Source organism: Chenopodium quinoa, unplaced genomic scaffold, assembly GCF_001683475.1.
Source record: "Chenopodium quinoa cultivar QQ74 unplaced genomic scaffold, ASM168347v1, whole genome shotgun sequence".
Taxonomy (NCBI): domain Eukaryota; kingdom Viridiplantae; phylum Streptophyta; class Magnoliopsida; order Caryophyllales; family Amaranthaceae; genus Chenopodium; species Chenopodium quinoa.
The window spans coordinates 4,067-19,243 of NW_018742879.1; the positions used below are offsets into that span (position 1 = coordinate 4,067).

The window sequence follows — 15,177 nt, forward strand, 5'->3', positions numbered from 1 at the left end:
TGTTTTACGAATTTTTTATATTTTTTTCAAAGTCTTACATTGCATGTAATTTGTGCAGTATACTGCAAAGTCTGCACCAAATACTTTGGTTTAATTTTGACCTATGCATGCATGTCTGTATTACTCTACTAGACTAGCCAATTACGAGCGTATCGTTATTTTGATTAACTGCGTATCGTTATTTTGATTAACTAGGCTACTAGCTAGGCCTTCTACCCAATTAATCCATCGCAAACTGCTTTATATTTTCTATATTCTTTTTTATTTGATCCGCTTTGACTTTTACATTATTCATCACCCTTTTCTTGACCGTCTTTTATGAATAATATATAAGGAAAAATATATTCATGTGGGATCTTTTTTAATTCGTCTATATAAGTATTATCATAATATATAACTTTTATAATTATTACTTATGGAGAATCAAAGTTATTAAATGTTAAAGTTTTGTATTGGCAAGTGATAAAATAAACATGTCAAGTAAAAAAGAAAAGATGAAATAGTTTATACTATGTAGTTTCTAATGTGAATTTTTTTTAATTTTAATTTTTATACTTTGGATTTTGTGGGTAGTTCAACTCCACTATTTTTTTGTTGTTATACTAAAAGTAGAAAAAAAAATAAAAAATTGGTTAAGGATAGTTTAGTTTACGTTATTTTCATTTATTTCAAATCAGATTAAAAAAAATAAGTTCACTAGATTAGATTAGAAAAGTAAATTATGACATACTTTATTGTTTTTATGTTCGGTTTTTTTTTTTTGTTTTTTTTTTTTACCGCTAAACATCCTTGATTTGGTATTTAAAAAATTATGAAAATAATAAAATCTATATTATCAATCAAGAGTGAGAATTAAATAATAAGAGGAGATCAAACCCAAATGTTTCCTCTTAGTAGGGGTGATAGTTTGGTTTGCAGTGTGATTTATAGCCCAAACCAAAACCAAACCATATTAATTCGGTTTGAGGTTTTTCAAACCACACCACATTATACTATTCGGCACAAACCAAACCAAACCACAATTTTAGACCTAGTGTTTTGGGGTTTGATTTGTAACATTTTTTGGGCATAATTTTTCAAAACCTGTTTTAGGACTTGATTTAATTTAATTTTCCAAAAATAAAGCAAACAAATAATACTTCGTATATTAGGCTATTACCAAATAGCAAGTTTTAATGATGACATAAGAGTTTAGATTTTTTTTTTTGGTTGCCTTATATATGAAGGGGATTGGACTCTAGGTAATTAAGAATCCTAAATTTCGGTTTTTCTAAACTCAAAACCAAAACCAAACCGTAAATCATATTTTTTTTTATTTTTCTTAACCAAACCGCACCAAATTAAAAAAAATTAATAAATAAAAAATGAACCACATTGCTTATTGGTTTGGTTTGCGGTTCAATTTGGTTTTAAACCGAATTACTTTCACCCCTACCTCTTAGAGTGCCACCCTCACTTTTCTCATCATATCACATAATCGCCAACCAAATTTCTTGTACTTTTAGTAACATATCAATCAAGAAAAAAAACATGAGGAAATTATCTTAAATAAATACCAATTGAACAACAAAATAAACTCAAAAAATTTCAATTGAGAAAACAAAGGAAATTTTAATACACCCTCTATTACGTGATAATCGCAGTGCTAAGGTATGCACAAAATTTTATGAAAATTATAGGGCGGGAATCAAAAGAGGATTTTTTACATAGGAAATTTTGATTTTTATCATAAAAAAAAAAAACCCCTCGATATTGTTTTTTACCACCACCTCTTTTAAAAGTTTTATTTTAGCACCAATAAAAAGAAAACCCTAACTAATTTATCACCACTTAATCAACGACCACCAGCGCCCCACCCCCACCCCTACGCATCCCACCCCACTGTCGGCCCCCTTCCCAGCCCTCAACCACCCTGACCCTCAAAAACCACCCCCTCTGTTTCCCCACCCCCTAAAACGACTGAAAATCTATCGACTTTAAACTCGTCATAGGAAGACAGTGACTCCTAATTTACTAAAATTAATTTTTCTATAAAAACATACTTCCTCCTTTTTTTTATAGTTGTAATACTTTGACTTTTACACTATTCATATGGTTCACTTTGACTAGCTTTAATTTGATGATTTATACGTAAGCAAAAATATAGTCACGTGAGATCTTGTTAGATTCGTCTCGATTTATACTATTTTAATAACATATGTTTATAATTTTTACACATTGATAATTAAAGATATTAACGATTGAAATCATGCATCGGCAAGCATGAAAAGAGAAGTGTTGCAACTATAAAAAAAGCAGAGGAAGTATTAAACAAAGGCTAATCGTTAGGGCCACATAATAGAGTACAAATTATCCTTTAATAATAATAATAATAATAATAATAATAATAATAATAATAATAATAATAATAATAAGGAGTATATATTTAGCGGTTATTTAGTCGAACACATAAAAATAATATTTATGGAAAAATAATAATGACTACATTTTCTGCCATTATGAACATATAATCAAAGGTTTATACTTAAGTCTTTTTATATGTTGACTTAAGGATATTTTAAAGATTAATTGTAATAAATCCCCCCCCCCCTCCCAAAATAAAAAAGTCTTTTTTTTTGACGTGAAACTAGTCGTTTTTAACTTATTTTTTATTATTATTAGGTTAGAATTCGCAGAAATATTTCATTTGGATATATATGGAATATGATTATCAAATTGAAAAGAAAATATTATAAGGTAAAATAGTAAAAAAAAAAAAAAAAAAAGGCGGGAAATTTTTTCACAAGATAATGACAAGTGTCAGTGGTTATTCGCTTTTAGTATAAGTTATTAGATAGATAGATACTCAATATCTCTTTAAAGTTTTCGTCTACAACTAAAAAGATAAAATAAAAATAAGAATAGATTAATTCAAAAATGTATTTATTTATAAAATTAGTAATAATTTATATTTTTATAAATATTATTAGTAAAAAAATGTCAAAATTAAAGATATCTATTACATATTACTAAAGGTGAATTCAAAATGACATTTGACAACGTTATATTGAAAATTTTCCCTCAAAAAGTGCTTACTTAAATAAATTATTTTTTACCATAAATAGTGATTATATAAATATATTATAACATTTGCTTTACATAAAAATTAAATTAAATTTCTAATTAAAATATTAATTATTTATTATAACTATATATGATTAAAAACCGTGCAATAGCACAGAGTTTAACCTAGTTGATCAATAAACTTACAGAAATTGCAATTGATTACGGATTGCATTTTTTGAAATAGAATGAAGAGCAAGAGGAACATAAGCATTCTGTTCGTACTCCAAACCATAAATGAACAATATCATGAAATATCTCCATTACTCTAAACATGCATCTTTTTAGTAACCAAGAGTATAAGATATCAATACAATCTCTTTTCATAAATATCTAAAATATCACTCTTTCACTTTACTGCCTAACCGCCTCACACAATAAATAATTCACTCCTTTTTTTTCAACCCTTCATCTTTTTCACCGTTATTTACCATTAACATAATCTGAAGTTTAAACTCCCAATACATGAAATAAATTACATTTAAAATATTATATATTATATTAAATTAAAGTAATATTATATGGTATTTTACAACCACTATAAATAACTGCCCTTCACACTTCTTCTACCTCACCAAACCATCCTTTCATCTTCTTTTCTTCATTTTTCAACCTAACAAAATTCTCTTGTGCCAAAATAAAAAATAAAAAAAAAAACCCAAAAAAAATGTCAGCAGAAACTTTAGCAACGAATTTCTCATTGCTGCCAACAGCGTCATCCCTTCTTTCTGCACCCATTTTCCTTTCATTTGCCGCATTTCTTTCCCTTTTCACCATATTCTTGTACCCAGGAGGCTTAGCATGGTCTCTTTTCCGCAGTTAAAAAACAACCGAAGTGGCAACGGTAAGTCCGCTTCGGCTATTCCTGGTCCAACCGGGTTACCCCTTATTGGTCTTGGCCATGTTTTCGCTTCCGAAAAAACTCATAGAATCCTATCCAGTAATTGCCACTAGCCTCAAGGCTACGCCGTTGATGGCGTTCTCAGTTGGGTTGACTCGCTTTGTTATAGCGAGTGAACCCGAGACTGCTAAAGAGATTTTAAACAGCTCCGAATTCGCTGATCGTCCTATTAAGGAGTCAGCCTATGAGCTTCTCTTTAACAGGGCTATGGGTTTGCACCCTTCGGTGATTACTGGAGGAACCTCCGAAGGATTTCCGCAACCCATCTTTTCAGCCCGAGAAGAATTTCCAACTTCGGAGGATTCCGCCAAGAATTGGTAATCAAATGGTGAACCAAATCACTACTATTATGGGAAATGAGGGAAATGTTGAGATCAAAAATGTGTTGCATTTCGGATCATTGAACAATGTCATGATGAGTGTGTTCGGAAAGAGTTACGATTTCTTCGGTAAGAGGACCGAGGAAGCTGATAACCTTGAAGAATTGGTTAAAGGAAGGTTATGAATTGTTGGGAATATTCAACTGGGGAGACCATTTTGCCCCTCTAAGGTGGTTGGATTTACAAGGAGTAAGGAGAAGGTGCAAGAATCTTGTTGGTAAGGTAAACAAGTATGTTGGTAATGTGATTGAAGAGCACAGGGCATTGAGGAGTGAGAAGGTTGATGATGATTCAAAGGATTTCGTTGATGTTCTTTTGGACTTGGAAGATGGAGAGAACAAGCTCTCTGACTCTGACATGATTGCTCTTCTTTGGGTATGATTTCTTTCTATTTTTTTGTTCATGTTACGTGTGTTGTTCATGATATGTTTTATTTTTTTTGTTCTAAATTTAGTTTGTAATGTTAGAAATGGTATACTATATGTGCCATATTGTTGGGTGTTGGTTCATATTGCATACTCCCTCTACCCCTTAATTTTTACTCCATGGCTATTTTTGGGTCAAATTTTGGAAACTTTGACCTTAAATTACCATTAATCTATAAGAGATAATTCTAGTTATATTCGTCTCATAGTATATTTTAATAATATCACGTTTTTATAATTTTTACGTATATGAAAATAAATATATATAGACGTTTTAAAACAAGTGTTGAGACCGTGCATAGTCAAATGGGACAAAATAGGGACAGATGGAGTACATGCTATACAAGTAAACTTGTGTCTTTTATTATTGCCAAAATATATTTGGTATTTATGTACAAAGTATGCTTTTTTCTTAGAATGGGTTAATATTAGGGCATCTAGTTAGTGGGTTCTTTGATATGTACCTTTTTATGCTTATTGGTTTAGACGTGTATACTTTACATTATTTCCACACAACTTGTAAAGATTAAAGACCAAAGCTAATGTACTATGAGTAAATGTTAATTATGGAGTGCTACAAAACGTTAAATAATGTTTGGTTTTTAAATGCAGGAAATGATATTCAGGGGAACAGACACAGTTGCAATCCTACTAGAGTGGACTCTAGCAAGGATGGTGGTGCACCCCGACATTCAAGCCAAGGCCCAAGCTGAAATCGACAGCGTAGTCGGAGTCAACAGGCAAGTCGCCGACTCAGACCTCCCCAACCTACCATACCTCCAAGCCATCCTCAAGGAAACATTGAGAGTCACCCACCAGGCCCACTTCTATCATGGGCTCGTCTTTCCATCCACGACACCCACGTCGGTCCCCACTTCGTCCCAGCCGGAACCACCGCTATGGTCAACATGTACGCCATCACCCACGACGAGAAGATCTGGTCTAACCCCAACGAGTTCAAACCCGAGAGGTTCATGGAAGAGGATGTCCCAATCATGGGTTCAGACCTGAGGCTGGCACCTTTCGGAGCAGGACGTCGTGTCTGCCCCGGAAAGGCAATGGGTATGGCTACTGCTCAGCTGTGGTTGGCTCAGATGCTTCAGAACTTCAGGTGGGTTCCGACCGAGAATGGTGTGGACTTGACCGAGTGCCTCAACCTTTCCATGGAAATGAAGTCGTCTTTGGTGTGCAAGGCTGTTCCTAGGATCTCTGCTTAATTCAACTAGTTTGTCTATGTTAAGAAGGTTATGTGTGTGCTATCATAGCCACTAGTAAGTACTTTAATTATGGACTAACATAAGTGATTTTCTTCATAATTTTGCACATTTCGGAAATGGAGAAATTGTCACATAGATTAAAGCTTTCAAACTTAGTAGTAGTTTGTTAGCTTTTAGATGGTTATTGGCAACTTGTTATGTAATGTGTAGCTGTTCAAAAACCAAAAATTAATGTTCATTATCTGTTTTTAGTATCTGGTTTGGTGCTCTCAATTTTTCTGTTTTTCTGCCTTGTATTTTTTTGCTGATTTTACTTGCAGTTTATGCGGATATTGGATATTTCATAGGATACTGCCTAAAATTCTTGTTAATTTCTCTCTCTCTCTCTCTCTTTTTTTTTTTTTTTTCTTTTTTCCTTCTCTCTCTCTCTTTAGTATCTTGTTTTGAGCTCTTATTTTTTTAGTTCTCTGAATTCTAACTAAATTCTTGTTGGGGATGTGATTCGTTTTGTGAAAAGCTGGTGGAGTGGTGATGTGTGCTTAAATGATATTAATTCTACCTATATTGTGCTCATTCCGAAATGTGATGATTCGAAGAGTATGTCAAAATTCCGTCCTATTACTTTATGTAATATCTTATATAAAATCATCTCTAAGACACTTGCAAATAAACTTAAACCGATGCTTGAAACAATTACTTCAATTCAACAAAGTGCGTTTGTTCCGAAAAGACTAATAACTGATAACGCACTAATTGCTTTCGAAATTTTTCATGCCATGAAACGGGGAGGTGAAGGTCAGGATGGTACTGCTGCTTTAAAATTAGATATGATTAAAGCATATGACAGGGTAGAATGGAGCTTCTTGGAGAGAGTTATGGCAAAATTTGGCTTTAGTTTGCCGTGGATTATTAGAATTATGCATTGTCTCTCCGGTGTCTCTTTTTCTTTCAAGTATAATGGGATGATTACGGACCGGGTTCTCTTACTCCGTCACGTGGTTTGAGGCAGGGGGATCCTATTTCTCCATATCTTTTCCTTCTTTGTGCAGAGGCTTTTTCTACATTGCTCTCAAAAGCGTCAGCGCAGAATCAGATTCGGGGTGTTCGGATTTGCAAAGGGGCCCCGAGGATTTCTCATTTATTTTTTGCTGACGATAGTATCATATTTGCAAAAGCAAACTTGCAAGAATGCTCTAAAGTGGCCGATATAATCAGTACGTATGAAAGAGCATCCGGTTAGAAAGTTAATCTAAGCAAGACATAAGTAACTTTTAGTAAATGTGTTACGATAGCACAAAGAAGTGCAATTGTGGAGGCTCCTGGGGTTCGAGAGGTCGACAGGCACGAAAAGTACTTGGGGCTTCCAACTATAATTGGGAGATAAAAGAAGGCAGTCTTCTCTTGTTTGAAAGATCGAATATGGAAGAAAATGCAAAGATGGAAGGAGAAATTGTTATCGAGACCGGGAAAGGAGATCTTAATTAAAGTCGTCGCCCAAGCAATTCCCACTTAAATGATGAGTATCTTTAGAATCCCGGATGAACTTATTGATGAAATGCTTGCTATTTTGGCACGATTCGAGGGTTCAGAGAGAAAAATGCATTGGCATAGTTGGGAAAATTTGTGTTTACCGAAGTCATGGGTGGCATGGGATTTAGAGACCTCAAGTGTTTTAATCAAGCGTTGTTGGCAAAACAATGTTGGTGGTTGATGAAGGATGGTAACTCCTTACTGCAGTCCACTTTGAAGGCTCGCTACTACAAAAATTCTGATTTTTTAGATGCTTCTTGTGGCTTTGATCCGAGTTATAGTTGGAGAAGTTTGTGGGGGGCGAAATCCCTCCTTCTTGATGGACTTAAGTGGCGTGTTGGTAATGGATTTTTGATACGAGTCTGAGATAATTCCTGGTTGCAAGGGGATTGTCAACATTATGTACCTACACCTTTACCCCACTATTATCCCGAGTTGCGTGTCTGTGATTTGATCGATTTTGACAATGGTCGATGGAATGTTGATGTGTTGAACGACAATTTTAATGAAGCTGACTGTAGAGCTATATTGAATACCCCCTATCTATAAGTTGGCCCTGTGATGAGAGATTTTGGTGGCAACGTCGTCTGATGGTTTGTACTCGGCGAAATCTGGTTATTGGTTAGGGAGACTTGGGCACCTTCGCACATGGGAGCTGTTCTATGGCAGTTCTGAAACTAGCCTATGGAAACAGGTTTGGAGCTTGGGTGGACCACCTAAACTTAGCCATTTCATTTGGAGAGCTTGCAAGGGAACTCTTGGTGGAGGGCGCCCCCATTACTCACTGTGAGAAACGTTTTTGTTTCTCACAGTGGCAATTTCGTAAATAAAATATACCACTTTAGTCACAGTGGTACATTTTATTTACGAAATGGATGATAAAATTGTACAACTTTAGTCACGGTGGTACATTTTATTTACGAAACTGCCACTGTGAGAAACAAAAACGTTTCTCACAGTGAGTAACAGAGATTTACTGCTCTTGGTATGATGGATGTCCTGTACAGACGCCATATCAGGCCTTCGAAGTGCTGCAATGTCTGTGAAGGGGGGGATGAGACAATAACACACTCCCTTTTTCATTGTAATTTTGCTCTTAAAATTTGGGAGCAAAGTGAGTTTATGCAGCTACTAAATGAAGCTCCTATGTCTTGGTTTTGGGTGGCTGGGAAGGTTGATGGGGAGAGGCTACGTTTTTTTCTGCTCGCTTGCTTGGGCTGCGTGGCACTGCAGAAACAAGACTATTTTTAATGGTAAGCTGGTGTCTAATCCAGTGAGTGTGGCTGTGGGTTTTGTGAAGCTGTATGTGGATTATACCACGTACAATTCGAAGGTTCAGATGAAGGTGAATTCTTTACCTGTCACTACTAGAAAACAGGCCATTTTCGACGGAAAAATTCCGTCGTAAACACCCTAAATTCCGTCGGAAAACACTGTTCCGACGGAATTTCCGTCGTAACTGGTTGTCGAAACACCCTTTGTAGGTAAAATCGCCAATTCCGTCGGAAAAATCAATTCTGACGGAAACAGTTTTTTCCGGCGGAATTTTCGACGGAATTAATTCATCGGAAAATATATTCCGGCCACCGGAAAGTCCATCGGAAAATTCCGACGGAATACAAATCCGCCGGATTATTCCGACGGAAATTTCGTCGGAATGTCCTGCAAAAAAAACAAAAAAAAACACGGCGCGCCACTATCAGCACGACGTGTCACCACCTCAGACCACCAACCACCACTACATCAGACCCACCCTAACCCACGCATAACCACCCACCCTAACCCAGACCCACCATAACCCAAGCACACCCTAACCACCTCAGCCTTAACCCAAACCCACCCTAACCAAAACCACCCTAACCCAGACCCACCCTAACCACCCCACCTCTTTACCCAGACCCATCCTAACCAACCACCTAACCCACGCATCCCAACCCCTTACCCACAGCACCACCAACCCCAACCCAGACCAGACCCCCCACCCCCCCAACCCAAACCCGACCAAACTTCCCCCACCCACCATAACCAAACTTACCCCACCTACCCTAACCAACCACCTAACCCACCCACCCTGACCAACCACCTAACCCAAATACGAAAAAAATACGAAAAAACGAGAAAATAACAAAATAAAACCCAAATCGGAAACGCCAAATCTACCTAGATCCAGCCCCAATTCCCTTACCAAAAATCAAAACAACTAAAAATTGAAACAACCAAAACTCAAAACAACCATAAATCGAAACAACCATAAATCGAAAAAAATAAACAAAAAAAAATTGAAATCAAACAAATTAAATAAATATACAATTATCTTCTGAAATTAATAAAATAACATTACAATTATATTAAAAATTTAATTATAATTAGAATTGTTTTTTTTTAAAAAAAAAAAAAAAACTAGATCTACAGTTGTTATTGTCGTTGCTGCTTGGGCTGGTGTTGTTGTTGTCGTTGCGGTGGTTTCCACGCTACTAGGGTCGTTGTTGTCGCTGCGCGGTGGCCGGAATGGTGTGGTTGTTGTTGTTGTCGCCGTTGAAAAGAAGAAGAGGAGATCGAAAAAGGAGAATGACATGGCCGGAATGGTGTGGCTGTGAAGGAGGAGATCGAAGAAAGAGAGAATGAGAGGAGAAGGAGAAGAGAGGAGAGAGAAAGAGAAGAAGAAGAGGCGTAGGGGAGGAGAGGAGAGAGAAACGAGAAATAAAAGGGGGGATCCGGGTATTTTTTAGGGTTGTGTAGGGTTAGGTTTTTTTTATTATTTAATTACATTCCGACGGAATATTTTTCGTCGGAAAATAAAATTTTCGACGGATTTTATTTCCGCCGGAAATTTAATGTATCGACGGAATAATCCGTAGGAAGTTTCCGACGGATTTTATTTCCGTCGAAACATTAAATTTCCGTCGGAAATCCCATAAATTCAGACGGATTTTTATTCCGTAGGAAATTTCCGACGGAAATTTATTCCGCCGGAATTTACTGAATTTCCGACGGAAAAACATGTCCGTCAGAAACGGTCCGTCGGAAATCAGCCTATTTCTAGTAGTGTGTGAGTTCAAACTCTAGATGGCTTCCCCCTTCTGCTCCCATGGTAAAAGGGAATGTTGATGCCCATGTAATGGCTGGAAATGGGGTGAGTTTTGGAGTGGTTATAAGAGATGCGGGCTGGAGAGTTACTAGTAGCTGCAGTCAAAAAGCTCGATGTATGCTGGTCCCCGGACTTGGCAGAAGCAGGTGTTGCTGCTTTTGGTGTGAAGTTTGCCAACAGACTTGGATACAGGGACGTGGAACTAGAGTGTGATGCAATTAATGTTGTTCAAGCAGTCAACAGCAAACACAAAGGTGCTACCCCGATTTATTTGTTCTATGAGGATATCATTAGAGCAAGTTTAGACTTTAATTCCTTTATTTGTAAGCATGTTAAACGAGGGGAAAATGTAGTTGCTCATTGTGTAGCACGGTGGGAAACTACCTATTGGACTGAACGTATTTGTATGTCTGTTTTCCCCCAAAGCCTAGTTGCTTTGGTGGACTTGATTTAATTTAATAAAATCCCGCCCTCGTTTGCTGAAAAAAAAAAAAAGGTAAATTCTTGTTAATTTCTTGTTTTTGTATCTTGTTTTGAGATCTTACTTTTCTAATTCTTTGATTTCTATTTAAATTCTTGTTAGTTTGTTCTTTTAGTATCTTGTTTGGAGTTCTTTTTTTTTTTTTTTTTTTTTTTGCTAGGAAAAATCAATGAAAATTAAGGCATAAAAAGAACTGGGAGTCATTTAGACAGTCATCCTAAATTATTACGTGCTTTGGATACTAATTATAGATTAATTTAAATAATTTATCAAATTAATTTAGAAGTCATTTGGACAGTCATAACTAAATAATTACATGCTTTGGATGTAATGTTAGATTAATTTACATACTTTATCAAATTAATAGCATAAAAAGAGAGAAAAAGTTATTGGAGATAATAAAGTGTGGTGGTTTATAGTCATAATAACTAGTAAATGCATATGTCAATGTCATGTCGTTGCATTAAGATTAGAATCACATTCTTTAGCAATCTCTGTCACAAATCACAATCTTTTAGTTTTGATGGTAATGAAGTTCTATAGAATGCACTAAAATTGTACTGATGAATAAACATATACTAGTAATATTTTATTATAAGTTCTCTTTAAATAGATAAAGAACTTAAATACGAAATCATTAGTGCTAAGTATAAATGTTAGCGACTTAGCGATGAATAGTTTTTGTTGTGTAAAATTTTCTAGTATGGACCATTCTCAATTTCTTCACAATTATCTTGTTCCAAAATATAGAGCTATTAAAATTGATTAGGGAATATCCAAGCATGAAGGTAAATTAATTTTTTCTCAAATGATTTTTTAATTGATGTAATTTTTGCTTGTATATGGGAATTGATGATATCTGATAAACCTACATTAAGGATCATTGAAATATAGATGATAGAAGAGAGCGATGTAGTGGATTGTTCAGTTCATTATACTAATTTCTTTATTTTATTAATTACTCCGTAATAATGATTATATATATATTTTTTCTACAATCAAATATTATTTCAACTACTGAGGGGCAATGAGTGAGGTGATGAAAAAAGTGCTAGCGAAGAAATGGTTGGATCGGTTAACACGGAAAAATTTAAAACTAGAAAGAAGGGAGGGAGGAGCAAAGGTGGGAAATAAAAGGGGGTAGAAGGAAAATCTTGAAAGGAGGTTGGAGGCATAGAATTAGAAGAAGTGATTGGGAGTGAGCGAGGAAGAGTAGAATCTAAAGGAGGGTGCATTAATTTGACTAGACAAATACATACAGGTTGAAGCATTGTTATTAAAATCCCGATTTAAAATCTTAGAATCTTACGATTTTACGATTCATGTATGTTAAACAATTTGATTTAAGATTCTGCCCGATTTTACACATTTCACGTAACGAGTAAAATCCTTACAAGTTTAAAACATACCTACAAAGTTATTTATAAATATCTATTGTCAATTATTGGTTGCTTAATAGGTAAACAACTAGTTTCTATTAATAATTAGGTTTCAATTTCATAATTTAAATGTATTAGGGGACATAAAGAGTACTCAGCAAAATATCGCGCCAGACTTGTTGTCAACTTTTCAGTTTGCATGACAAGACTTAAGAGACTGTCTGTAACAAAAAACAGGTCTCTTTAATCAATAGTTTTTTTTTTTTTTGTATTTTTTTTTTTGAGAATGGGGGTATTTTTTGTATTTTTTTTTGAGAGTGGGGGTACAACTGTACCTCTGTGTACCCCCTGGATCCGCCACTATCAGTAGATCAGATGCAACAGATCTCTTACTGAACCAACCAGACAACTCTTAATAAACTCCTTAATCTGATCATCTGCTACTGCATTTTAGTGCAGCAGGCATTACACCTCTCATAATCATCATCTCAATCTCATTCCAATTCCTGCATTCACTGTAAATATTTTCTCTACTCATCATCTGAATTCTGAAAGCACACATCCCGAAAGAATGTATATCAATGTGATACCGAATATATGTAATCAAAGTTTATCTTGTAATTATTCTTGATTAATTCTTATTACGCATAATCTAAATATTTCTATATATTCTCATATTTCCTCTTTTTCCCTTCTTTTTTATTCTTTGGCTTTTATTTTAGCATTTAATAGTGTCTTAAAAATATTCAATGAATATTTGAAGCAAAAAAAAGTACAAAAAATAAACAATAGATTAAAGTTACAAAATTAAAAATAAATCATGTGTACAACACACTCTTATCATTCTGGTTAGAAAAATGGTTAAACGTTGTTTCGCTAATTTTTATACCAATATGTAGCCACTCAGTTAACTTTTATACTAATTAGTTGACACTTGCTAACTTTTATACCAAAATATGTCGTTGACCCTAATTTTTATACCAATATGTCACAAAAGTGCTTATTTTTATACCAATATGGTTAATTGCCCCAAACAAAGATTGTTGTGGAATTTTTTTATTATAAAAAATAAAGTTAATTCTATTTTTCCTATAACTTTTTTATTGTGCGCTGGTGCGCTAAACTGGTATGCTTGTTAAAATTGCTAATGGAAGTACTGTGGTATCATGAATTCATGAATGCCCGAATAATTTTCATTATAAGCAAAATGCCTCTATTGTCACACTCAGAATTTAGAAGTAATCCCTTTAAAGGTTGGTTGTTAGAGCAAGTTAGTGCGCAAATCGGTGGTGGTGTTTCAGGCTTGTTCTCAGCCTAATGTAGATTGATCAAAACCCCTTTTATTATAAACAACACTAAATAAATAGATTAGCAGGTTAAAGACTCCCTAACCTTATAAATCACAATTTTAGATAATAACACAACTTTCACAATTTCAAGCATTTCAATGTTTTAGCATTTTTTTATGTAAAGACCTACATGTAATGTAGTGTTATTTAACTCACTTCATGCTAACACATATAAGAGAAAATACAAGTTCATCTTTGTGATAAACTTGAAGCGTTTATCTAAGGGTATAATTGTTCATTTGCGTATTTAAGTATTTGTTTATCTAAGTATGGCTAATGTTGCATTATATAGTTTAATTGTCGTAAAAACACTCAAATAAAATATTTTTAAATACTCTGGCACAATTCCCAAGGCATTGTATTTACTCTAATGTCATTAGATAAACGCCCGTTTATCATCAAGATAAACGCCCGTTTATCATCAAGATAAAGCGGGGCTCCCCCAACATATAACCTATTGAAGAAGTCTTTATATATAAGGAAAGATTGTTATTATTAATCCCAACTTTAGGCCATTTACTTTAATTAATCCCAATTATCGATTATTCCTGAATAATCTCAATTTGAAGGGGCGTTTTCTTTTATCAGGTCATAACCGGTCAACAAAAGTCAATGACCTATTATAATAGGTTACTTAACACGTATCAAGCCTTGATTGGTCCAAAAAATTAAAAAAAAAATTCAAAACAATTTAAACAAAAATGAAAAAAAAAACTAACCACCATCAGCCCCAAACCCCTCCCGCAAAACACACCCACCCCCTCCTTTCCTCCCGCCGGCGATTACCCCAGGCCACCCCTTGAAATTCCGACAACCTTCCCCATAACACAACCATGCCAAAGCATGAATTGCAAGTACAAAGAAAGAACCCAACTTTGGAGAAATCAAGGATGTTATTCGATCGGAGAGGGTGATTCCGGTGATGTTGAGTTTGAGGCAACCCCTATGAGTAAACCCGAATTCGTCAATGGTTAAATATGGGTCGATTGTCAGATTTGCTTTTGTTTTGATCGGATTTCAGCGGAGGAGAGAGAAAATAAGGTTAGGAAGAAGAAGAGAGTTACGGTGGTGATGCGGTGGCAGTGGGTCGATTTTGAGGGTTGTGGTTAGGAGATAGGGAGTTTTACGGGGTGGGTGAAGGGATGGGGAGGTTGTCGGCATTTCCCGGTGGCGGGGGGGGGGGTGGGTGGGGCGGGGCAGGGAGGGGGTGATGGTGGTTACCGGTGGGGGAAGGGGGAGGAGGGATGGAGGGCTAACGGTGGTTTCCAGTTTTTTTTTATAATTTTTTTTTTGTTTTATTGTTTTTGACTAATTAAATTAAGACC

General features: G+C 35.3%; 1 protein-coding gene and 1 pseudogene across 1 annotated transcript; both read left to right on the top strand.

The window, feature by feature from the left end:
- The first annotated feature begins 3,769 nt into the window (after nucleotides 1-3,769).
- LOC110726307 lies at nucleotides 3,770-6,279 on the top strand (annotated as a pseudogene).
- Nucleotides 6,280-10,713: 4,434 nt separating this feature from the next.
- LOC110726597 lies at nucleotides 10,714-11,097 on the top strand. Its single transcript, XM_021906077.1, has one exon. It carries the CDS (start codon nucleotides 10,714-10,716, stop codon nucleotides 11,095-11,097), a length of 384 nt encoding a protein of 127 aa, XP_021761769.1.
- The last annotated feature ends 4,080 nt before the right edge of the window (nucleotides 11,098-15,177 follow it).